We start from the raw sequence: 24,050 nt of genomic DNA on the forward strand, positions 1-24,050 counted from the left end.
ATGGCTGGAATTAAATAGGAGTTGGCTATACAGTACAGATATGGGTAGCAGGGTAGAGAGGACACTAGTGGGGTATATTCATGTACAGTAGAATTAATGGATATTTTCTTACCTTCTTCCTCTCCAGTCTCTCCTGCTCCTCCTTCTGGAAGTGTTTCTCTCTGTCCAGACGTTGTTTCTCGGCCTCCTCCTTGGCCTTAGCCTCAGCCTCCTCTCTCTGGAAAGCATACAGATTATAATGTGGTATGCTCTTCCCTTACAGAAAAAAAAACGATTTCACATGTGTTTTTGGAACACTTTACGTGTGGTCACATGTTTACACGTGTGTGTGGTTTCATGTTATCACACGTTGCTTTACATGTTGTCACATGTTATCACATTAGCTTCACATAAGATCACATGAAAATGTTTTTTTTTTTTTAACACTTCACATGGGATCACATGTGAAATTCATGTGAAATCCGTAAGGGTTACCATAGAGATACATTATATTACTGACCAAGATGACAACCTTTTTAGTCACACTGCTGGGATGCCAATGTCCATTCTAGTGTTCTATTTAATTGAATGTATTTTTTCAATGCTAATAACATGCTACTACCACCAATAGTGTTGTTGTATATACGTTATCCTGAGGGAGATAGTGACTGTATAAAACTACAGGAAATACTATATTTATGTAGTAGTAGAAGTGAACATTTTCAACATTGTGAGCATTTTGTCATTGTATTACACCTGTCATTGAACACAATACCCTTTCTAGGCTACTGTATTTTTTAAATACATAATTATTGAAACTACGAAAGACACTTCACTGACAACGCACTAGACGGTATCATAGGGTCGCCAGCCAGAGAAAACAACCACTTAGACAGGGACAGAAACCACACAAACCCAGGGGCAACTCCTATCTCCTATCACACAGTCTATGTTGACACTGCAAACAAACACTTCTGTGAATCACAGTGTTTTCCGGCTAACTGACTGACATCTGTTCCTCGGGATCCTAGACCTCGACTGCTCCTGAGCAACAGTGGTAAAACCATGGTAAATAGAGGAAGTTGACAGTGAGTCAAACAGACTCAGGCCTTTTGTGCTGATCTCCAAAAAGTGAAAGGGGCCATTCAATGGGCATTCATGTCAATGTCTGTAGCCATTAGGAAAATATTGACCGATGCTAACGACAAATCACATTGGTTGAAAGTGATTTGAACAAATATACGAAACAAGGTTGGTTATGAGATATGCCTTATCAAATGAGGTCAGGTAGATGACAAACTTGACTAAAGTAGTGATATTGGACAGAGAGGGTGTTAAATACAGACAGGGTTACAGAAGGCTCTGGTGGACAATAAGAAAAGCAGGTGGACAATAAGAAAAGCAGATGGACAGACGGACAGATAGATGGACAGACACAGCCCCCTCTGTGTGTGTAGACCAGCCCCCCCCCCCCCACTGTGTGTGCAGACCAGCCCCCCCTGTGTGTGCAGACCAGCCCCACCCCCCTGTGTGTGGACTAGCCCCCTCTCTGTGTGTGGACTAGGCCCCTCTCTGTGTGTGGACTAGGCCCCTCTCTGTGTGTGGACTAGGCCCCTCTGTGTGTGTAGACCAGCCCCCCCCGTGTGTGCAGACCAGCCCCCCTGTGTGTACAGACCAGCCCCCTCTGTGTGTGTAGACTAGCCCCCCCCCGTGTGTGGACTAGCCCCCTCTCTGTGTGTGGACTAGGCCCCTCTGTGTGTGTAGACTAGCCCCCTCTGTTTGTGTAGACCAGCCCCCTCTGTCTGCTGGCAGTTGGGGGTGCTTGTTCACCTGTTTCTGTAGGCGGTCATTCTCCTCCTGCTCTGCCCTAGCTCTCTCCTGCGCCTCCTTCTCCTCATCCACACGCTGGGCCTCGTCTCTCAGGCGCTGCTCCTCAGCCATGAGGCGTGCCTCCTCCTCTCTGCGCTTGCTCTCCTCTGCCTCCCGCAGCTTACGCTCCTCTCGCAGGACCCTGAGCAAAGAATGACAAGCATTTAGCAATCCTACCTATAATGCAGTCTCTTCCCCACCTTCGCTGTGTCGCCATGAGTATAGCGAGCAATACAACCTATTATGTATCGACAACCACTATACCAATCAAAACATAGGCTCATTTACAAATTTACAGCGCCGGAAAATATTCAGACCCCTTGACTTTTTCCACATTTTGTTATGTTACAGCCTTATTCTAAAATGGATTTTACAAAATTTGGGGAAAGGCACACACCTGTCTATATAAGGTCCCACAGTTGGCAGTGCATGTCAGAGCTAAAACCAAGCCATGCGGTTGAAGGAATTGTCTGTAGAGCTCCGAGACAGGATTGTGTCGAAGCACAGATCTGGGGAAGGGTACCAAAACATTTCTGCAGCATTGAAGGTCCCCAAGAACACAGTGGCCTCCATCATTCTTAAATGAAAGAAGTTTGGAACCATCAAGACTATTCCTAGAGCTGGCCACCCGGCCAAACTGAGCAATCGGGGGAGAAGGGCCTTGGTCAGGGAGGTGACCAAGAACCCGATGATCACTCTGACAGAGCTACAGAGTTCCTCTGTGGAGATGGGAGGACCTTCCAGAAGGACAACCATCTCTGCAGCACTCCACCAATCAGGCCTTTATGGCAGAGTGGCCAAATGGAAGCCACTCCTCAGTAAAAGGCACATGACAGCCCGCTTGGAGTTTGCCAAAAAGCACCTAAAGACTCTCAGACCATGAGAAACAAAATTCTAAGGTCTGATGAAACCAAGATTGAACTCTTTGGCCTGAATGGCAAGTGTCACGTCTGGAGGAAACCTGGCACCTTCCCTACGGTGAAGCATGGCGGTGGCAGCATGATGCTGTGGGGATGTTTTTCAGCGGCAAGGGATTGGAGACTAGTCAGGATCAAGGGAAAGATGAACGGAGAAAAGTACAGAGAGGTCCTTGATGAAAACCTGCTCCAGAGTGCTCAGGGCCTCAGACTGGGGAGAAGGTTCACCTTCCAACAGGACAACGACCCTATGCACACAGCCAAGTCAACGCAGGAGTGGCTTTGGGACAAGTCTCTGAATGTCCTCGAGTGGCCCAGCCAGAGCTCGGACTTGAACCCAATTGAACATCTCTGGAGAGACCTGAAAATAGCTGTGTAGCAACGCTCCCCATCGAACGTGACAAAGCTTGAGGATCTGCAGAGAAGAATGGGAGAAACGTCCCAAATACAGGTTTGCAAAGATTGTAGTGTCATAATCGCTGCCAAAGGTGCTTCAACAAAGTACTGAGTAAAGGGTCTGAATACTTATGTACAGTGGCAAGAAAAAGTATGTGAACTAGAGGTCGGCCGATTATGATTTTTCAGCGCCGATACCGATACCAAAGACATGGAGAAATGCATATGATGCAGCTTTCAAGTTGAAGGCGATTGATCTGGCTGTTGGAAAAGGAAATAGAGCTGCTGCACGGGAGCTTGGTCTGGAGCAATGACTTTCTTGGTAGGCTACTGTTTACTGCATATTTTTTATTTTTTGTTACAAGCCGTGTTTCGTTAAAGCCTATTTATTTTTGTTACAAGTCGTGTTTCGTTAAAGCCTATTTATTTTTGTTACAAGCCGTGTTTCGTTAAAGCCTCTGTAAAGTTAATTTTTTTCAATGTACCGGTAGGCACCTGCGGCTTATAGACATGTGCGGCTTATTTATGTTCAAAATATTATTATTTTTTAAATTCAGTGGGTGCGGCTTATATTCAGGTGCGCTTAATAGTCCGGTAAAATTACGGTACCTTTGACTATTGGATGTTCTTATAGGCACTTTAGTATTGCCAGTGTGCCCCTACCTGGGCTCGAACCAGGAGCACATCAACAACAGCCACCCTCGAAGCATCATTACCCATCGCTCCACAAAAGCCGTGGCCCTTGCAGAGCAAGGGGAACAACTACTCCAAGTCTCAGAGTGAGTGACGTTTGAAACGCTATTAGCGCACCCCGCTAACTAGCTAGCCATTTCACATCGGTTACACCAGCCTAATCTTGGGAGTTGATAGGCTTGAAGTCATAAACAGCGCAACGCTTGAAGCATTGGCAAACGCACGAAAGCTGCTGGCAAATGCATGAAAGTGCTGTTTGAATGAATGCTTACGAGCCTGCTGCTGCCTACCACCGCTCAGTCAGACTGCTCTATCAAATATCAAATTATAGACTTAATTATAACATAATAACACACAGAAATACGAGCCTTAGATCATTAATATGGTCAAATCCGGAAACTATAATTTCGAAAATAAAACGTTTATTCTTTCTGTGAAATACGGAACCGTTCCGTATTTTATCTAACGGGTGAAATCCATAAGTCTAAATATTCCTGTTACATTGCACAACCTTCAATGTTATGTCATAATACGTCAAATTCTGGCAAATTAGTTCGCAACGAGCCAGGCGGCTCAAACTGTTGCATATACCCGACTCTGCGTGCAATGAACGCAAGAGAAGTGACACAATTTCCCTAGTTTAATATTGCCTGCTAACATGAATTTCTTTTAACTAAATACGCAGGTTTAAAAATATATACATATGTGTATTGATTTTAAGAAAGGCATTGATGTTTATGGTTAGATACACATTGGTGCAACAACAGTGCTTTTTTCGCGAATGCGCTTGTTAAATCACCCGTTTGGCAAAGTAGGCTATGATTCAATTATAAATTAACAGGCACCGCATCGATTATATGCAACGCAGGACAACCTAGATAAACTAGTAATATCATCAACCATGTGTAGTTAACTAGTGATTATGTTAAGATTGATTGTTTTTTATAAGATATGTTTAATGCTAGCTAGCACCTTACCTTGGCTCCTTGCTGCACTCGCATAACAGGTAGTCAGCCTGCCACGCAGTCTCCTCGTGGAGTGCAAAGTAATCCGATTACCGATTGTTATGAAAACTTGAAATCGGCCCTAATTATTCGACCATTCCAATTAATTGGTCGACCTCTAATGTGAACCCTTTGGAAGATGAAGATCAGATCAAATTTTATGACCAATTTATGCAGAAGTCGAGGTAATTCCAAAGGGTTCACATACTTTTTCTTGCCACTGTAAATGTGATATAAATTAGCAAACAATTTGTGTGTAAAAAACGATTAAATCAATTTTAGAATAAGGCTGTGACCTAACAAAATGTGGAAAAAGTCAAGGGTTCTGAATACTTTCCAGAAGGCACTGTATACATCTAGATTTAGAATAAATCAGTTAGCATGTGCTCTATCTTAAAGAGTGAATCTTTGTCTTTGTACAACATTGGCAATAGCTGTGTCAGGAAAATAAAAAGTTGAACACAATCAGGAAATGAAACTATTTTAAAAAGAAATAGTTCCCTGCTGATAAAATGGAGAGGAACAGAGAGCAACAGGAGCCCATTGCCCAGCCTGACAGCTGTCCTGATATAAATACCCAGTGGTCACATAGTAACTGTGGTCAACATGGCACAATAGGCTGACGCGGGAAATCCTTTTTAGCTCATAAATCTGAGCGGAGGGGGGCAACTTAAGCCGTTACACAAATGTCAACAGCTCCACACCTCTGGGGGTAACACGAGCACCACACATACTGTATCGCAGACAGCGCTGAGTGGTCTAATTCTGCCATGCATACGATACGGTGGAGAACTGTACTGTACTCCGTATGTTGATGCTTTACACTTGAAATTATTCAAATTGTGATGTGCTGCCATGGATACTTCCACCTTGTCCCATCAAGCTGGTAAGAGATAGGTTGTCTTTACAGTAGATAGGATAATGGATATAAGGTGTTTCTGGAAGAACTGGGAATATTGGGGAAATTTCAGGAATTTTGCAACCCGACTAGACGCTGCTCTGGCTCTCTCCAGTGTGGGTTTATGTACTACAAATGAGGATAATATGATTCTCACTTCTCTCTCTCATCCAGCTCGCGTTTCTCCTGCTCCTCCCGCTCCCTCTGCTCCCGGGCCTGCCTCCTCTTCTCGGCCAGGATCCGTGCGGCCTCCTCTGGGTTGTTGGTGCCCGCCATGGGCTTGGCTGACGAGGAGGCTGGGGCTGGGGACGATGCAGGGACACTGGGGGTTGATTGGGCAGAAGGAGGGACCTCAGAGGGAGTGGCGGTGGCCGTCGTGATTGGTGTACTCAGCGAAGGGGGCGTGGCCAGAGCGGAGGATACCACGATTGAAGGAACGGGGGAGCCTGGAGAGAGAGTTGAACAGGAAAAGAGGAGAGGAATGGGAAAGTCCAATAAAAATATTTTTCTATAGACAAATCACTGTTCACACTATAGTCTTTTTTAAGCTGAAACCTTGATAAAACTGTGCAATTACACTATGACAAGTACACTAGACCTCTGGTCTAGATTCGTCTTGATTGATTCAAACAGTGGCAAAGCATGGAAACTTTGGCCATTTTTGGATTCTGTAAACTTGGGAGACTTGTAATTATTAAATAACTGATCACCATAGCTGCACCCACCCGTAGCACGCGTTCCAGCAAGTATATCTCACTTGTCAACCCCAAAGCCAATTCCTCCTTTGGCCGCCTCTCTTTCCAGTTCTCTGCTGCCAATGACTGGAACGAACTACAAAAATCTCTGAAACTGGAAACACTTTTCTCCCTCACTAGCTTTAAGCACCAGCTGTCAGAGCAGCTCACAGATCACTGCACCTGTACATAGCCCATCTATAAATAGCCCAAACAATTACCTTTTCCCCTCCTGTATTTATTTATTTAGTTTCCTCCTTTGCACCCCAGTATTTCTACTTTGTACACTCATCTACTGTCAAATCTACCATTCCAGTGTTTTAATTGCTATATTGTATTTACTTCACCACCATGGCCTATTTACTGCCTTTACCTCCCTTATCTCACCTCATTTGCTCACATTGTATATAGACTTATTTTCTACTGTATTATTGACTGTATGTTTGTTTTACTCCATGTGTAACTCTGTGTTGTTATATGTGTCGAACTGCTTTGCTTTATCTTGGCCAGGTCGCAGTTGTAAATGAGAACTTGTTCTCAACTTGCCTACCTGGTTAAATAAAGGTGAAATAAAAATAAAGAAATAAAATTATAGCATTTTTCAGTAATTAGCACCACCTCTGCTGTTCCTCACTGTGTGTGAAGGAGAGAAAGACAGAGAATCTGTGTAACTCCCTTAACGAGCTGGCATTGCTGGCGTGCCTAATTAACTGCGACGGTAATCATCCTCTGGGTGTGCCGACGCTACTGCGCACTGACAGGCGTACACACGCATTCACTTTTTCCAGTTTGAGTTTCAAGTTCACTCTTCTCAGCAACGGGAACAACTGAGCCAAACCACAAAGAACTAAAGAAGCAAAGTATGAATCAGCCGTGGCAGGCAATGGCCTACAGAAAACAGACACACTAAAATCCAACTTGTGTCAGGGGAAATGAAAAGGTACTGAATTGTATGGGTACACAGTGTTCTCACAGCTTGTGTGCCAAGCGCATACAAATATACCAGATTCTAAAGTTTCTAGGGTGAGTGAGTAAGTCCATATTGTTCAAATCACAACTTTAGTGTGAAACAGTCTGTGGGCAGGAAGTCCACCCAGTGATGGTTGATGTTTTAAATGATGTTAACAGTCTACAAGAATGATAGGCTTTCCTCCTTATAGCTTTGAGAAACTAGACGGAAGACAGGCCTTGCTTTCACAGAGCTTAATGTCAATGTAAATATAACTGGCTTAAAATGGGATATAAACACAGCTACACTGGGGCATGGCAAAAGCAGTGGGTTGTTTACTTGCTACACTGGAAGCTTAACTTATGACCAACGCGAGCAGAGCGCAAGCCACTTCATCAAGTGTTCCTGGTCATGAGTTACTTAGAAACAGAACGTCATTTTACACTGAGCAGCGCAAGCCTGTCGCGAACCGCACTGCCTACACCCATGTTTCATTGAAATGAAAAGGAGTGTCTCACGCTCTGCAAGAGTTACGCGTCTAGTGTAGCGGGCCAGTAATGGTTACCAATTGAACTCATTCCAACAACATAAAGAATACACCCCACTTAAAGTGAATGCGGTTACACTGATCAGTCCCTTTAAAATTGTCCTGCACAGTTGTGATCCCTGTAAGAGGAGTACACTGTACTAACACATAACCCTCCACCTGGGGGTACTAACTAGCTACTGGATACTCACTCTTGCCTTTGGACTGCTCGGGTGTGGCTGACCTACGGCCGCGGGTCTCCCTGGCCCTCTCCAGGGGTACGGGGGAGGAGGTGCGCCCGTGGTCCACCCGGGCCGGGGTCCTAGCCCTCTTGGGCCTGGCCTTGGGGGTGGAGGGGCTAGCCCGGGCTGAAGAGGAGGGGTTGGGGGAGGCAGCAGGGCTAGTAGAGGAGGAGGAAGGTCTTGCTCTAGGAGTAGTAGCAGGTGAGGCAGCCCGCTGTCTGGATAAGGGACTAGGACTGGAGGGAGGGAGGGAGGGAGGGAGGGAGGGAGGGAGGGAGGGAGGGAGGGAGGGAGGGAGGGAGGGAGGGAGGGAGGGAGGGAGGGAGGGAGGGAGGGAGGGAGGGAGCTATTATGAAAAATATGAATACATACAGTATGTCTGACAAATCATTAGAAATCATTAGAAATATGTAAATAATACTAAGTAAACAACAGTTAAGTAAAGTTTAGTCGAACATTTAGCCATATCCAGTCCTAGGGATGAAAAAATTGTTAGTCTCTATACACAATTAAGCAAGGAGACTACCACTAATACATCCAATACTATTGAACTGTTTCTGTTACATATGTGCCTCCCTAACCTCGAGTCTCAGACAGCAGTCAGTCAACATGACCTCACCAGGTAGCAAGGGTCAGACACAACACAACACAACATAACACGTGTAACATTGTGTGGTCTGTGACAGAGCATTATGGGATGGTTTCCCAGCAGTAGACAGTGTAATAGTTGCCGCTCCGGAAGGGAAAGTTCCATTATACCAGAGTGATGTGTGTGTGTGTGTACTTTTCTTCTTCCTTAAGGCATCTGGCATTCTCAGCTCTCTCTCTCTCTCTCTCTCTCTCTCTCTCTCTCCCTAGACCCTTTTGTTAAGTCGGAGCACTCATTTTTGTCTCTCTCTTCCCCTCTATCTGTCAGTGAGCCCATCCATTTCCATGTCCCGCGGCCGGCTATGCTAAACGCACTGGATAAATATCCTTCGGCTCAGGGGCCTCATGCTTTTAAGTCTTAGCCCGAGTTCACTTCAACACACAGACACGCTGGTTTTACCATCTGCACTCGCAGCCATGGTATCTTTGTCTCTTACTGTATCCCTAACCTCAGGAAACACTCTAAGCTCTAATTGTAGTATTTTACCCTATTCACACTACAATGTCGACCCGATCTATGTATGCTGTGCTGGCTTGTATATGTTCTTTACACATGATCCTTTTCAGTAAGTTTTCAACAACTATGGTGGATGTGTAACCAGGACAATACAGTACAGCCTTGGCTTGACTTGGTTCGACTCGGCTCAGTAGTGTGTAAAGGGTGTTCAATGCTTTACTGTGCCAAAGGCAGATACAGTAGATCTGTGTGAGAGCAGGTTACCTGGGGTCCGGTTTGTGTCTCATACTGGGTAAGCACTGTCTCTTCTTCAGCACCTTGTCTTTGCTGAGAGCACTCTTCTCCTTCTCGTTCTCCCGCTCCTTGTCCTTCTTCTCTTTCTTTTTCTTCTCTATCTGCAGAGAGACAAGGGCAAAGACACAAACCATCAGAAAGGTATAAATGATAAAAAAAATCTCTCTTGAAACCCAAAAATATACGGTACATTCTCGCTTATTCAAAAGTGCCAAACAGTGTTGCATTGCATTTAAACGGTAAGGGATGGTAGTAGAGTCTGGTTGAGCAGCGGCGCTCCAGATTTCAGACCATGCAGGCCTGCAGGCGACAGGTGTCGAGTCCTGTCTGTCTGTGCCCTTCACTGTCTAGGACCCTCTTCAATTTGTATCTCTCCATCTACTCTCCTCTCTATCCTGTCAATGAAATTGAAAAACACGAAAGGAAAGAAAAAGGGGTGGTTGACGTACCGGCGTGGAGTCGCGTCGGCGCTGGGTGATGTCGGGCGTGCTGGACGTCACCCTCCAGCGGTCGGAGCAGCGGTGGTGAGGCCGGTGGGCACACAGCGTCAGCGGGCTGGCCGAGGCCGAACGAGGGCACAGGGGCGACTCTGGAGGGACGGGAAGGAGAGGCACATAGAGAGCAGGCAGGAGATAGAGTGAAGGGAGGAGGAGAAATAAATACGACACCCATATCTTAAAACACAAGCAGAGCACAGGCAGCAAAGGTATTCATTTCCACACATCACGTCACATCAGTGTTTCTCAAACCTCTTATCGTAGTTCATAAGCTCATTCAAGGGCTTGATGATTAGCTGACAAGTGGAATCAGATGTGCTAGCTCTGACTGGAGCAAATTGATCAAATACATGGAACTTCTGGGGGCCAAGAGGAGAGGTTGGAGAGATGCTGTTCTAAATGACAAAGATCCCCACTAATAGCAGGTCTCATCTATCCCAGTGTGACTGTGATAACTACTTACGGTCTTTACCGTTGCTGAGCACGCTGGCGACACTGCGACTACGGGCCAGAAAGGACAGGGTGGGCGTCATCAGTCGGTCCACAATGCTGCTCTCCCATGGGCTCAGCTGGAGGCTACGGGCTGCTGGAGGGGACAAATATTGCCAATGTTATCGCATATATTCAAAAACCTACGGTGGCCCAAGGGGCAAATCAGCTTCATTTCAAAAGCTGGTTTGCCTCTTAGAGCCACCGTGAATGTCTCCTCTTCTGTATCGCTACATCAGACGACGTCAGTGTTCAAACAGTATTAATATGCACCTTATACCCACTAACTGTTTGATAACTATTGCAACCTAATTTGAGTAAATTACTCAAATGTAATGATCCAATCTCGCATTCACATCACAGCATCACAGAAAGGCCTTTTGCTTCTCGTTTTATATAAAATAGTGACAATGAGCTAAGCTTCGCTCAGTTAGCTTTCCCACGTTATATATTATAATGACAGATCAAATAACACTATCTCACCCGCATAAACCCTTATGTCTCTAGTAAACATGCTCTATGGGGAAATGGTGGGTTCCATATTAGACTGGGAAAACTTCCAGACACATAATAACATGAGAGGGAGGAAGAACACAACCCATATGCCAGAGCAGTATAAAGTAAGCACTGCCAGATTTAGCATCATACTTTATTTAGAAAAACACCTCTGGCTATGGAGGCAGCTGTTCAGAACATTGACATTGAAAACGAGGGAGGAGAGAGATGAAAGAAGTCCACTGCAGAGGTTTGCTCGGGGTCGTTTATGGTACACCAAATCACATCCCACTTCCCTATTAAACCTGCCCTGAAGGATAATAAGGTTATCCAGCAGAGAGGGAAAGAGAGAGAGAGAAAGTCTGAGAGAGAGCGAGAGAGAGAGAGAGAGACTGAAATAAAAAAAGAGAGAAGAGTGAGCTTTTGATAGACAACGAGTGAAACAAAAGAACAGGGGGTAGAGGAGAAAGAAGAGGAGTAGAGATAGAGCGGAGGAGACGAGAGAGAGGAAGAAGAGAGAGACTAGAGTGAAAGATAGGGTAGGTAGAGAGAGGAGAGAGAGAGAGAGAGAGAGGAGAGGAAAAGGGGGAGAGGGTTTACGCTTTCACCAGAGTCACCTTAATCTATTTTCAAGCGTCACAGGTGTTCCTGTGGAGTTTTCAGAATGCATTATCTCTCAAAACGCTGACTCATCCCTTAGTGGCTGACTTTTTTTATTTTAAACACTAAAGTTCCTATGTGTTCACACTGTGTGTTCACACTGGTACACTGCAACCTACCTACTACATGTACTTCTGAAAGAACTCTGTACCTGCAGTGGTGTTCTAGGTGCACGGAAACACCTCTGACTTGTGTGAGTAACTCTGAATATGAGTTACTAGATTCAGCATAGTACAGTGTAGTTATTTCGGGTTAGCATAGGCCTGATAACCCATTCATCATCATCATCACCATCACCATTCAAGACATCATCATCACCATCACCATTCAAGGCATGATCATCACCATTCAAAACATTGACCAATACTTTCCAACGAGTGAAAAAACATCTACTGACACACAAACCAAAGAGCACGAAATGACCATCACCAGCAAATGAATAACCCAAGAACACCAAAAACGTTGGACATAAAATATGAAGACAGCGTAAATGAACCCATATATTCACACCAAAGTATGAAGTATATAAATGCAGGGACTGAACATAATGCAGAGGGAGGGAGAAAAACCATAACCCATGAACCACAGAAGAAAAAAAAAACGAAGGTGGATTTGAATTTGGAAGGTGAAAATGATACGGTAATCAACCATCGAACACAGACAGGCGATTGGATTGGAGACAGCGGTGGGGAGAAAAAAAACTGTGGGGGAAAAAAAATGTGAGAGAACGGATATGAAAAGGGGGCGTTCCCGGAAAAGGGGGCCTGACGTGTCTTACTTCTGTTGGGGGAATTCCAAAGGGTGGCGGAGGACTTGGAGAGTCTCTTGTTTATAACCGAATCCACGTGTTTGGGCAGGTTGACCGCCGACATGGAGCATCTGCCTGTGAAGCCAAGAGAGTAGTCCACAGAGATGGTGGGTCACACTGTTTCACACAGGGGAGGGAGACCTCCAGGATGTGTCACGGTGATCTCAATCCCCCCCACCCACGCATACATACATACAGCAAACATCCAAATTCCAAAATGGTGCATTTCCAGAGGGCAACTATTTCTGATTCAATAAAGAAACAAAATAATAAAATATCTGTATTGAACTTTTCTCATCTGACAGTGTTATTTTACATTCCTTTTGACATGGAGATAACGAGAAACAGAACTGAAATTCAAACTGTCATGTCAAAGTATACTTTGAGGAGCCTCCACCAGAAATCGAATACAATCTGAAAACAGACAATTGATGGTAGAGGGAAATAACACAGCTAGGGGGCTTTTTCTACACACGGAAAAAATATATTCAAAGAAATATTGTGTTGAGTCTAGTGGGTCATGCATCATTCAGTTAGATCTTGATATTCAAAATAGATACACTTGACAGTAGAAGTCAAAAGTTTGGACACACCTACTCATTCAAGGGTTTTTCTTTATTTTACTATTTTCTACATTGTAGAATAATAGTGAAGACATCAAAACCATGAAATTACACACATGGAATCATGTTTTCACTATTATTCTACAATGTAGAAAATAGTAAAAATAAAGAAAAACCCTTGAATGAGTAGGTGTGTCCAAACGTTTGACTGGTACTGTATGTCTAACCTGCATTGATATGATTAGAATGTAAATGTAAAAGAGGAAACGTCCCATCTTTGTCCCAACATGAGCCTGCTGTACACAAAGTAGTAACAGTGTTTTTGTTACCACAACCTGCTGTACTACACAAACTAATACCAATGTCAGTCAACACAACTGACACAAATGTAACACAACTGACAACCAGTGGAGTGAACTACTGAGACAACCCACTGATTAAACACCATTCCCCTCCAGACCCTCTAATAGAGACTAATCATGTGAATATTGTGCCCTTTATTAAATGCCACCAGACATACGAAAGTAAAGTCTGATGTTAATGGGGGAATTGGATGTCTCTGTCCTAAATGTCCCTCCTCCGATATGGGTCTGTTGTTGTTAGAGATGGGCTGGGAGAGTTTCTTTGTCTGCAGGCCAAGATAGCGCTCTGATGCCTTTTCCTAAATAACTCTGATGGACTCTCAGTAGTCCATTGTATCCTGTTTGTTTACGCTTGTTACTGTTCAGTCTTTCTTTTCCTTCTTTTTTTTCTCCACCTTTCAGTCTTTGACAGCAGAGGAGGCTGGGGGGCAGGTTGATTTGGCAGACAACATTTGCCAATACTCATGGCTCATAAGGGACGCAGTCTGGTCCCAGATCTGTTTGGCTGTCTTGCCAACATCTATAGTCATTGTGACCATAGACGCATAAACAGATCTGGGACCAGGCTATTAGTGATTCCATGACTTAAGATAATATACTGTATATGAGACCTCCTGAGATTTAGACTTGCAAAGGTGGAGAACAGCTAATGACCCTGAATTAAACAACCAGTCAAGCAGTAGCCTACACTATGTGCCAGAGGTTGGTTGCGCGGATAAGGCCATAACCCTGCTTGCGCGGGTTCGAATCCCGGTCAAACCCAAGACTCTTCTTCACACTACTTAAATTCATTCTATCTGTCTCCCCTTCATTCCTTTCAATAAAATATGAATAATATAAAATCCTTTAAAAAAAAATTGTACACTGTAGAATCACCAGAGACTGTACAAAAACAGGGGAAAAGAAAATAAGGGGACGACTGTTGAGTATGTCGCACAAACGCAGACCGGAAAACATTGGTCAGAATTGTTTGTGTCTCGCAGGGCATCACTACATATCTAACACCATCACAGCCCCACCCCACACATATACACCTCAACCATGCCTGGTCATCTCATATTCACCTCGGCCTTGTCATTACCCACCTATTTCCTCACGGAATGAAGCCAATGTTCCCTCCCTCTGCAGGGAAACTAGACTACTGTAGTGTAGCACATCCCAGCAAGAGCAGATAGGGACCTCAACCCACCTGTCGTGTGTGTGTGTGTGTGTGGATATCTCAGAGTGATTTCATTCGAGATAACTATGTATCTGTGATGAGGTTGAGAGGAGCTGTTCAGCAGTGTAGGCTGATTGATGCCAGACTGAATCACGGAGAACCACCACTGCTTAATAGGGTTGAAGGTGACTGGAACTCAAGTTTGACTGTCACTAATTGACAATATACTTTAAGGTGAGTGACCTAATTTATGGTTTACTTATGTGCAAAACAACCGTAAGATTGTGAAAATATGTAGAATGTGAATGTCTGCACGGCAGTGCCCTTTTCACACTACTGAAGCGAGCCAAAACAAGCTGTACTGCACTGGCCTGATAACGCATCCACCAAAGTTGCTGGAACTGTGCTGGGAAGGACCATGTGAAAAGAAATGATCCAAGCCAAAAAAGTCGTTTGGCTCGGCAAGATAGTGTCAAATGTGTATAGATGAGGCAGCTGTCTTTGAAGGAAGGAGAGGCTTTGGCAATGTCTGGATCAGTGGGCTCTGGTTCTGGGTTCCTGTTTCAGCGGTAGGTACTCACTTTCTCTCTGGCTGGAGTTCTGGCTGAGGCCTCCGGCCCAGGACAATCTCTGCTGACGGATCTCAGCCCAGGTCTTCTTAGTGGACCGCTGGAGGGCAGCCTCATACCGCTCCTTCATACCAAACATGGAGAAATAATAGGTTAGCACTAGTGAATAATTCTCTTACCCAATCTCTTCTTGTTACCCACCCACCTTATTCTCTTTTTTTGTTAAAGTGAGTGGAATTTCACCTCTCCTTTAGTATTTTCTGACCTTCATTAAGACAGTGTGGAAATAGATATGGGAGACAGGTTAATAGAATCAAATCAAATCAAATTTTATTGGTCACATACACATGGTTAGCAAATGTTAATGCGAGTGTAGCGAAATGCTTGTGCTTCTAGTTCTGACAGTGCAGTCGCGCTTCAGTTCTGCGCGAATGCTGCCATCAATCCACGGTTTCTGGTTAGGAAAGATTTGAATAGTCATAGTAGGTACAACATCTCTGATGCACTTGCTAATAAACTCGCTCACCGAGTCAGCGTATACGTCAATGTTATTGTCTGAGGCTACCCGCAACATATCCCAGTCCACGTGATCGAAGCAATCTTGAAGTGTGGAATCCAATTGGTCAGACCAGCACTGGATAGACCTGAGCACGGGCGTTTCCTGTTTTAGTTTCTGCCTATAGAATGGGAGCAACAAAATGGAGTCATGGTCAGATTTTCGAAGGGAGGGCGGGGGAGGGCTTTGTTTGCATCACGGAAGTTACAGTAGCAATGATCCAGAATGCTACCAGCTCGTGTCACGCATTCGATATGCTGATAGAATTTAGGAAGCCCTGTTCTCAGATTAGCTTTGTTAAAATCCCCAGCTACAATAAATGCAGCCTCAGGATATAGGGTTTCCAGTTTACATAGAGTCCAGTGAAGTTCTTTCAGGGCTGACGAGGTATCTGCTGGGGGGTTATACACGGCTGTGACTATAATCGAAGAGAATTCTCTTGGGAGATAATGAGGTCGGCATTTGATTGTAAGGAATTCTAGGTCAGGTGAACAAAAGGACTTGAGTTCCTGTATGTTGTTATGATTACACCATGAGTCGTTAATCATAAGGCATACACTCCCGCCCTTTTTGCCAGAGAGATGTTTGTTTCTGTTAAGGGTGTGTACCAGAGGCGAAGTCAGGTGCAGGAGAGCAGAGTGTAACAGGCGCACTTTTTATTCCGGTCCCAACAAAAGCACATAAGTACATATAACATGCCCAAAACACGGAACATAAACAAAAGTCTGGCGCGTAACAATACCCACATAACATCAAAACAATTTCACACAAAGACATGGAGGGGAACAAAGGACTAAATACATTCAGTGTGATTAGGGAATGAAAAACAGGTGTGTATGGAACCAGACAAAACAAATGGGAATATGAAAAATGGAGCGGCGATGGCTAGAAAGCCGGTGACGTCGATCGCCGAACGCCGCCCCAACAAGGAGAGGAGCCGACTTCGGCGGAAGTCGTGACAGTTTCTGTTGGCGCGATGCATGAAGAAACCGGGTGGCTGTACCGACTCTGACAACCTATCCCAAGTGAGCCATGTTTCCGTGAAACAGAGAATGTTACAATCTCTGATGTCTCTCTGGAAGGCAACTTGTTCCCTAATTTCGTACACCTTGTTGTCTAGAGATTGGACATTGGTGAGTAATATGCTCGGAAGCGGTGTGCTCACGTTCTAAGTCTGACCAGTAGGCCCCTCCGTCTGACTCTCCTGTGACGGCCGCGTTGTTTTGGGTTGGCCTCTGGGATTAGATCCCATGTCCAGGGTGGAGGTCCAAACAAAGGTTCACGCTTCAGGAAAGTCGTGTTCCTGGTCGTAATGTTGGTAAGTTGACGTTGCTTTTATATCCAATAGTTCTTCCCAGCTGTACGTAATAACACTTGAGATTTTATGGGCTAACAATGTAAGAAATAAAACATTTAAAAAAAAATCTCCATAGTTTCCTAAGGACCTGAAGCAAGGCGACCATCTCTGTCGGCGCCATCTTGCAGGGAAAGCAGGAAAGGCGGACGTGGGGATTGAACCCACGATCATCAGGGCTCTAATATTGGCTTGCTGTGAGGAGTGTTATCACCCGTTCTGGGGTGAAGTTTCCCCTAGGTACAGATCTAGGATCAGCTGCCCCTCTGCAAATACTAACCTTTGTCATTAGTTAAGAAAATGCTAAACTCTCCTAAGATTAATGTCTAGGGGTACTTCACCCTTCTCCCTCACAACCCACCTTGTTCTTCTCTAGTTTTTGTTTCTGCCTCTCCTCCAGGGCAGCGCGACGTTTCTCTGTCTTGATCCTTTGCTCCTCCAGCTTCCTGCGCCGCTCGTCCAGCTGGCTCTCCTTCAGCTGCCGGGCCTTTTCCTCTTTCTCCAGCCATTGGGACTTCTTCGCCGCTACGGGAAAACCACATCAGAAGGGTTAGAGAGGCAAGATAACAAAATTGGGATCAAGAGAGAACTCTCCCTCTCTCTCTTTGAGGCCCTGTTCAAATGTTTCAAAAGTGCATCCTTCATTTCTCCCTTCCTTGAGACAAAAACTGATTGGAAATGACTAGACAAGTGGAAGCCATGTGGGGGAGCCCTCTCTTTCTTCCTGTCCCACTTATTTGAGAATTTTCTATTCTCTCTTTGAATACAATACCCTTTGCAGCTGATAGGCAGAGCCATGTTGCATTGTTAGATGTTGACCAACATTTTAATGTTGTTTTGCTATGGACAAAAAATTGAGTCCCTAGTGTTTAATCTGTTTCAATTAAAAACTGTACTTCTTCCAAAAGCAAATCTGCGGTAAACAATAGTTTAAGTAGTTTTAAATAAAACACAAATGCCTCTTCACTCTGATGTTGACTGTGCTTTAAAATCTCAAATCCCTCTAAAGTGCGGGTGTGTGAAGCAGTGTTTCTTTTCAACAGAGAAATTCCACTTTCCCTCAGATATAAATTGAATTACTTCACTTTGCACAGAGCGACACAGAGGCAGCATTATGCAAGGTTCAGCTGATACCCCTGGACTGACACTTTACCACGTTAATCGCATCATGCGCCGGTTTCAATAAACTGCTCGCTTTGATATGGTAAGCGTCCCCACCCCCGGAGCCATTCAAAGAGGGTGTATAAGGTGGTATTATGCCACCACCTCTATGACCGCTCCTGCGTCTTAAATGGCATCTTATTCCCTACATAGTGCACTACTTTATGACCAATGCCCTATAGGGAAATAGGGCACTAAATATGCAACAGGGTGCCATTTGGGACACATAGTGCTTTTCTCTCTTTGCACATAAGCCACTAGATCTTTTGGCTTAATTGAATAAACCCCCATGAACGATCAGCTTCTTTAGGGGGGGGTACTTGCTGCAACAAAAACGACTGGTTATTTGGTGGATATCAGATTACTTTAGGGGAATACTGGGGTAACATTGGAGGCAAACGCTTAGATTTATCACAAGGCGCACAGCTGTGCTTTTATTTGAAAGAAGTAGGCTCAAAAAGCACCAGGAAACAAAAAGCACCATCCCACCATGCCACAGCAGGCCAGAGGGCCCCAGCACTAACAAAATGAGTTCCTACATATTATCTTCTACAGTCAGTGTGCATTTCGGTTCAACGTAATTACTTTTAATAACAGTACTTTGACTCCAGTAAGGCAAGGGCATATTATTAACTTCTGTCAAGGCAAAGCTTTGAGGTCTAGCAGTAGAGGTAATTGCATGCAGACTGTCTCGGGTTTCAACCTTGTGGAAATCTGAAGTATGGGGAGTGAGAAGGAGGGAGTGTGGGAGAAGGGAAGAGGAAGGAGAAGCAAGGCTTCCAGTGCAGTGTCCACAGAGGCTACATGTAAGGGCTGGCTATGGATGGAGAATTACACAGCTCTCGCCTCCACTGACTCAAAGGCACACCGACTAGTAAGAGTGAGAGCATGACAGACTGCACACTGCCATTACACATCAAATTGTCACGTCCTGACCATAGAAAGCTGTTATTTTCTATGGTAGAGTAGGTCAGGGCGTGACAGGGGGTTTTCTAGTTTAGTGTTTCTATGTTGTTATGTTCTAGTTTTGTATTTCTATGTTGGGTTTTGTTTGGGATGATCTCCAATTAAAGGCAGCTGGTCATCGTTGTCTCTAATTGGAGATCATACTTAAGTAGGTGTTTTTCCCACCTGGGTTTGTGGGAGATTGTTTTTGAGTTAGTGTATGTTTCACCTCTGCGTCACGGTTTGTTGTTTTTTGTTCTTTAGTTTATGTGTATGTATTGCATAGTTTCACCGTGAAAATAAAATGTGGAACGACACACACGCTGCACTTTGGTCCGCTCCTTCCTACGACAACCGTGACACAAATATGTGACAGTGTGAGTGTGACACTGACAAGGCCCACATGAGATCTTGGCACATTGGCAGGGAGCAGCACAGTGGCCATGCTAATTTAGAACATGTATAGCATTGAGGAGAAGGAAAAATATATTGCTATAGGGAACATTTATAATGCTGGTGTCAAATAGACAATTATTTTGTGCAATAAACGCATACTTTCTGTTAATAACTGATCTTAGGTCATTTAATAATGTCCCCAGTGATCTGATTTCAGTTTTGACATCTGTCGTTGTTTGAATAGGATGGCGTAGTGCCAGTTGAGCCAATTAAAAAGTGTGTGTGTGTATGTGTGCATATTGAAGAGATCAACGGCACTACATTCCCCTTGTGGATGTGACTTAAATATGGTTCTCCTTCCCTTCATCTCCCCTAATGTTTCCCTGCATTGACACTCAACATCTTGGTCTGCTAGGCAGCAACTAGAGACATTAAATAATCATTAACTGAGTCATGTTCCCTCCCTGTCCACATTAAGTATGCATTACACTCTACAGAGAGCCAAGAATGGACAACTCATATGGTCACAGGGCCAAACACGTCTTCTTGGGCCAAAGGGGACATTTCATGCAATACTCAGCAGAGGCCTATCAAAATACTAAAACATACAGGGAGAAAATCCGGTCTCATTTGAGGAAAAAAAAAGGAAAACAATGGAACAATATAGCCTACATTTGAAGAAGACACAGTACGCTCCAGTTTTTGATACTTCAAAAGACTGGCCTTCTTAGCCTTGGTTTTCCTTCATAACTGGGAATGCAAACACAAATATAGATTGCATCTCAGTGAATGAAGGAATTAGATCCGGGAGAAACCCTCTGTCTGGACTCCTGCTGGATCCATGATGGTATAACACATTTATCCCAGATTTACTATACTTTACTATGATGATGAAGGCTGGATTTACCAGAAGGCATATATAATACTTCTATGAGGTTCTTTACTTAAGCAGCTTCCAGCTTTGTACTCCAATTGTGAAATTGGAACATATGGGATAATGAACATGACCTTTATAGTAAAAACTAGTCTCTCATGACAGACTGTTGACATAAATGTTTACAAATGAAGTAGCTGGCCAGGGAATGTGAAAATTGGATCTGGGTTCCGAGATTAAGTATAAACACATTTGCCATTCAGCAAGGGTGATGTGACCTTTGATTCCTATCCTCTCTTTATAATTCCTGTATAAAATGGCAAAATAACTGCATTTAGTGGTAATAAATTATATACACTGCTCAAAAAAATAAAGGGAACACTTAAACAACACAATGTAACTCCAAGTCAATCACACTTCTGTGAAATCAAACTGTCCACTTAGGAAGTAACACTGATTGACAAAAAAATTTCACATGCTGTTGTGCAAATGGAAGAGACAACAGGTGGAAATTATAGGCAATTAGCAAGACACCCCCAATAAAGGAGTGGATCTGCAGGTGGGGACCACAGAACACTTCTCAGTTCCTATGCTTCCTGGCTGATGTTTTGGTCACTTTTGAATGCTGGCGGTGCTTTCACTCAAGTGGTAGCATGAGACGGAGTCTACAACCCACACAAGTGGCTCAGGTAGTGCAGCTCATCCAGGAAGGCACATCAATGCGAGCTGTGGCAAGAAGGTTTGCTGTGTCTGTCAGCGTAGTGTCCAGAGCATGGAGGCGCTACCAGGAGACAGGCCAGTAGATCAGGAGACGTGGAGGAGGCCGTAGGAGGGCAACAACCCAGCAGCAGGACCGCTACCACCGCCTTTGTGCAAGGAGGAGCAGGAGAAGCACTGCCAGAGCCCTGCAAAATGACCTCCAGCAGGCCACAAATGTGCATGTGTCTGCTCAAACGGTCAGAAACAGACTCCATGAGGGTGGTATGAGGGCCCGACGTCCACAGGTGGGGGTTGTGCTTACAGCCCAACACCGTGCAGGACGTTTGGCATTTGCCAGAGAACACCAAGATTGGCAAATTCGCCCTGTGCTCTTCACAGATGAAAGCAGGTTCACACTGAGCACGTGACAGACGTGACAGAGTCTGGAGACGCCGTGGAGAACGTTCTGCTGCCTGCAACATCCTCCAGCATGACCGGTTTGGCGGTGGGTCAGTCATGGTGTGGGGTGGTATTTCTTTGGGGGGCCGCACAGCCCTCCATGTGCTCACCAGAGGTAGCCTGACTGCCATTAGGTACCGAGATGAGATCCTCAGACCCCTTGTGAGACCATATGCTGGTGCGGTTGGCCCTGGGTTCCTCCTAATGCAAGACAATGCTAGACCTCATGTGGCTGGAGTGTGTCAGCAGTTCCTGCAAGAGGAAGGCATTGATGCTATGGACTGGCCCGCCCGTTCCCCAGACCTGAATCCAATTGATCACATCTGGGACATCATGTCTCGCTCCATCCACCAACGCCACGTTGCACCACAGACTGTCCAGGAGTTGGCGGATGCTTTAGTCCAGGTGTGGGAGGAGATCCCTCAGGAGACCATCCGCCACCTCATCAGGAGCATGCCCAGGTGTTGTAGGGAGGTCATACAGGCACGTGGAGGCCACACACACTACTGAGCCTCATTTTGACTTGTTTTAAGGATATTACATCAAAGTTGGATCAGCCTGTAGTGTGGTTTTCCACTTTAATTTTGAGTGTGACTCCAAATCCAGACCTCCATGGGTTGATAAATTGGATTTCCACTGATTATTTTTGTGTGATTTTGTTGTCAGCACATTCAACTATGTAAAGAAAAAAGTATTTAATAAGATTATTTATTTCATTCAGATCTAGGATGTGTTGTTTAAGTGTTCCCTTTATTTTTTTGAGCAGTATATTATATGATTATACAGGTAACTGACAAAATAAAGGAAACACCAACATAAAGTGTATTAATAGGGCGTTGGGCCACCACGAGCCAGAACAGCTTCAATGCACCTTGGCATAGTTTCTACAAGTGTCTGAAACTATTTTGGAGGGATGCGACACCATTCTTCCACGAGAAGAAACTTGGTGTTTTGTTGATGGTGGTGGAAAACGCTGTCTCAACCGCCGTTACATAATCTCCCATAAGTGTTCAATTGGGTTGAGATCTGGTGACTGAGACGGCCATGGCATATGTTTTACATTGTTTTCATGCTCATCAAACCATTCAGTGACCACTCATGCCCTCTGGATAGGGGCACTGTAATCCTATGGGGGCATAGCCATGGCAGTCAAAATGATGGCAAAAATAATGGCCTGCTCAGCATTTCTATACATGATGGGATGCTATAATGCTTAACAACACCTGTGTGGAAGCACCTGCTTTCAATATACTTTGTATCATTTACTCAACATGGAAGGAAAACATGTGATGGAAGTAGACACTGGGCTGACGTCCTATGAAAAAAAGGTGCACACACGCAATGTGGGACTGGTACAATTACCGTATATCCGTGTAACCGACGGTTATGGATGAAGACCGCCATGAAATTAAAATAACCGTCAGAATTTGTGGAACGAACAGCTGACTGAAGACCGACCGGCCGGCCGGTCATGCAGTTGAGTACCTTTATGCGGTAACATGGACTCTTTACAACGTGATGAAACTTTGTTGCTCTTTGTTGAAACAAGCAAGTTCTTGTAGCAAATGAGTCGTCAGTTGGCTAGGCAACGCCCCCCTCCCTGCAGCAGCAGCACACATAGAAATAGAATGAATAGAACAGGCTTGGATCCTCTAACCCTGGCAATTTGACTGATAAACTCATTGGTACTCTCACAATGGCAGCCTGGTACTGTGATGCAATCATTTCCATGGTAATGTAGAAAGTTCATTCAAAAGACTTTTTGTAGAGAGGGTGATTGAGCGACAAACAGACACAATTGTTAAAATCAATAAAGGCAACAGGTCAAAACTGCAGGTCATGACAACAAGAATCCTCACCACTACCACCACCACCACTACCACCATGGACACATCGGTTGTGACTTACCTTGTATCTGGCCGAGCTTGTCTGGAGGGGGGGATGGGCGAAAGAGAAGACAAGAGCAACTGTCAATCATGCAAAGCAGTGCACGTCGCCAGTGTGTCACTAGAGCCAAGGACAGCGTGGCTTGTGAAATAAACAAACCAAAAAACTCAAGCAGGTGACAGGCAGCCATTTTGACTGACAAAAGAAATAGAGCCAGAGAAGTGTTAAGGCAAGTGGAAGCAGGGCATTGACATATGCTACTATCAATTGAAAACTATTCTTTATCAATTGACATTGGGTTAAACATATAAGTTCAGAGCTGGGGATCTTTAAAGCATTTGTGAGTTCAAACAAAAAGGGGTTGGCTCGGCTATTGTTTTAATAAAAAGCACATGAACATTTATTTGGAGCATGCACGTTGAAAACTGTGTCCTGAAAGCCAAATACTAAATCATCATTGGCTTGGTTTTCGTTCTCATTGAAGTGCTCAGCTTGAGCTTGAGCCACGGCC

The 24,050-nt window shown here is 44.6% G+C and overlaps 1 protein-coding gene across 12 annotated transcripts in view; it reads right to left on the reverse strand.

Annotated features, from left to right (window-relative positions):
- Positions 1 to 24,050, reverse strand: part of LOC106605129 (MAP7 domain-containing protein 1) — a 67,391-nt gene that overhangs the window by 9,417 nt on the left and 33,924 nt on the right. For 4 of the 12 annotated variants that reach the window (XM_045718379.1, XM_014200470.2, XM_014200466.2 and 1 more), the window contains exons 4-14: positions 23,561 to 23,581; positions 17,480 to 17,643; positions 15,221 to 15,332; positions 12,526 to 12,630; positions 10,567 to 10,689; positions 10,056 to 10,195; positions 9,577 to 9,707; positions 8,178 to 8,443; positions 5,914 to 6,202; positions 1,810 to 1,990; positions 113 to 217 (exon numbers count right to left, since the gene is read on the reverse strand). In XM_045718379.1, the coding sequence (XP_045574335.1) occupies positions 113 to 217; positions 1,810 to 1,990; positions 5,914 to 6,202; positions 8,178 to 8,443; positions 9,577 to 9,707; positions 10,056 to 10,195; positions 10,567 to 10,689; positions 12,526 to 12,630; positions 15,221 to 15,332; positions 17,480 to 17,643; positions 23,561 to 23,581 (1,637 nt within the window). The remainder of the gene's footprint in view (positions 1 to 112; positions 218 to 1,809; positions 1,991 to 5,913; positions 6,203 to 8,177; positions 8,444 to 9,576; positions 9,708 to 10,055; positions 10,196 to 10,566; positions 10,690 to 12,525; positions 12,631 to 15,220; positions 15,333 to 17,479; positions 17,644 to 23,560; positions 23,582 to 24,050) is intronic. The other 8 variants (XM_014200467.2, XM_045718377.1, XM_045718380.1 and 5 more) reach the window with 8 other exon arrangements.

The sequence above is a fragment of the Salmo salar genome, chromosome ssa05, assembly GCF_905237065.1.
Source record: "Salmo salar chromosome ssa05, Ssal_v3.1, whole genome shotgun sequence".
Lineage (NCBI taxonomy): Eukaryota > Metazoa > Chordata > Actinopteri > Salmoniformes > Salmonidae > Salmo > Salmo salar.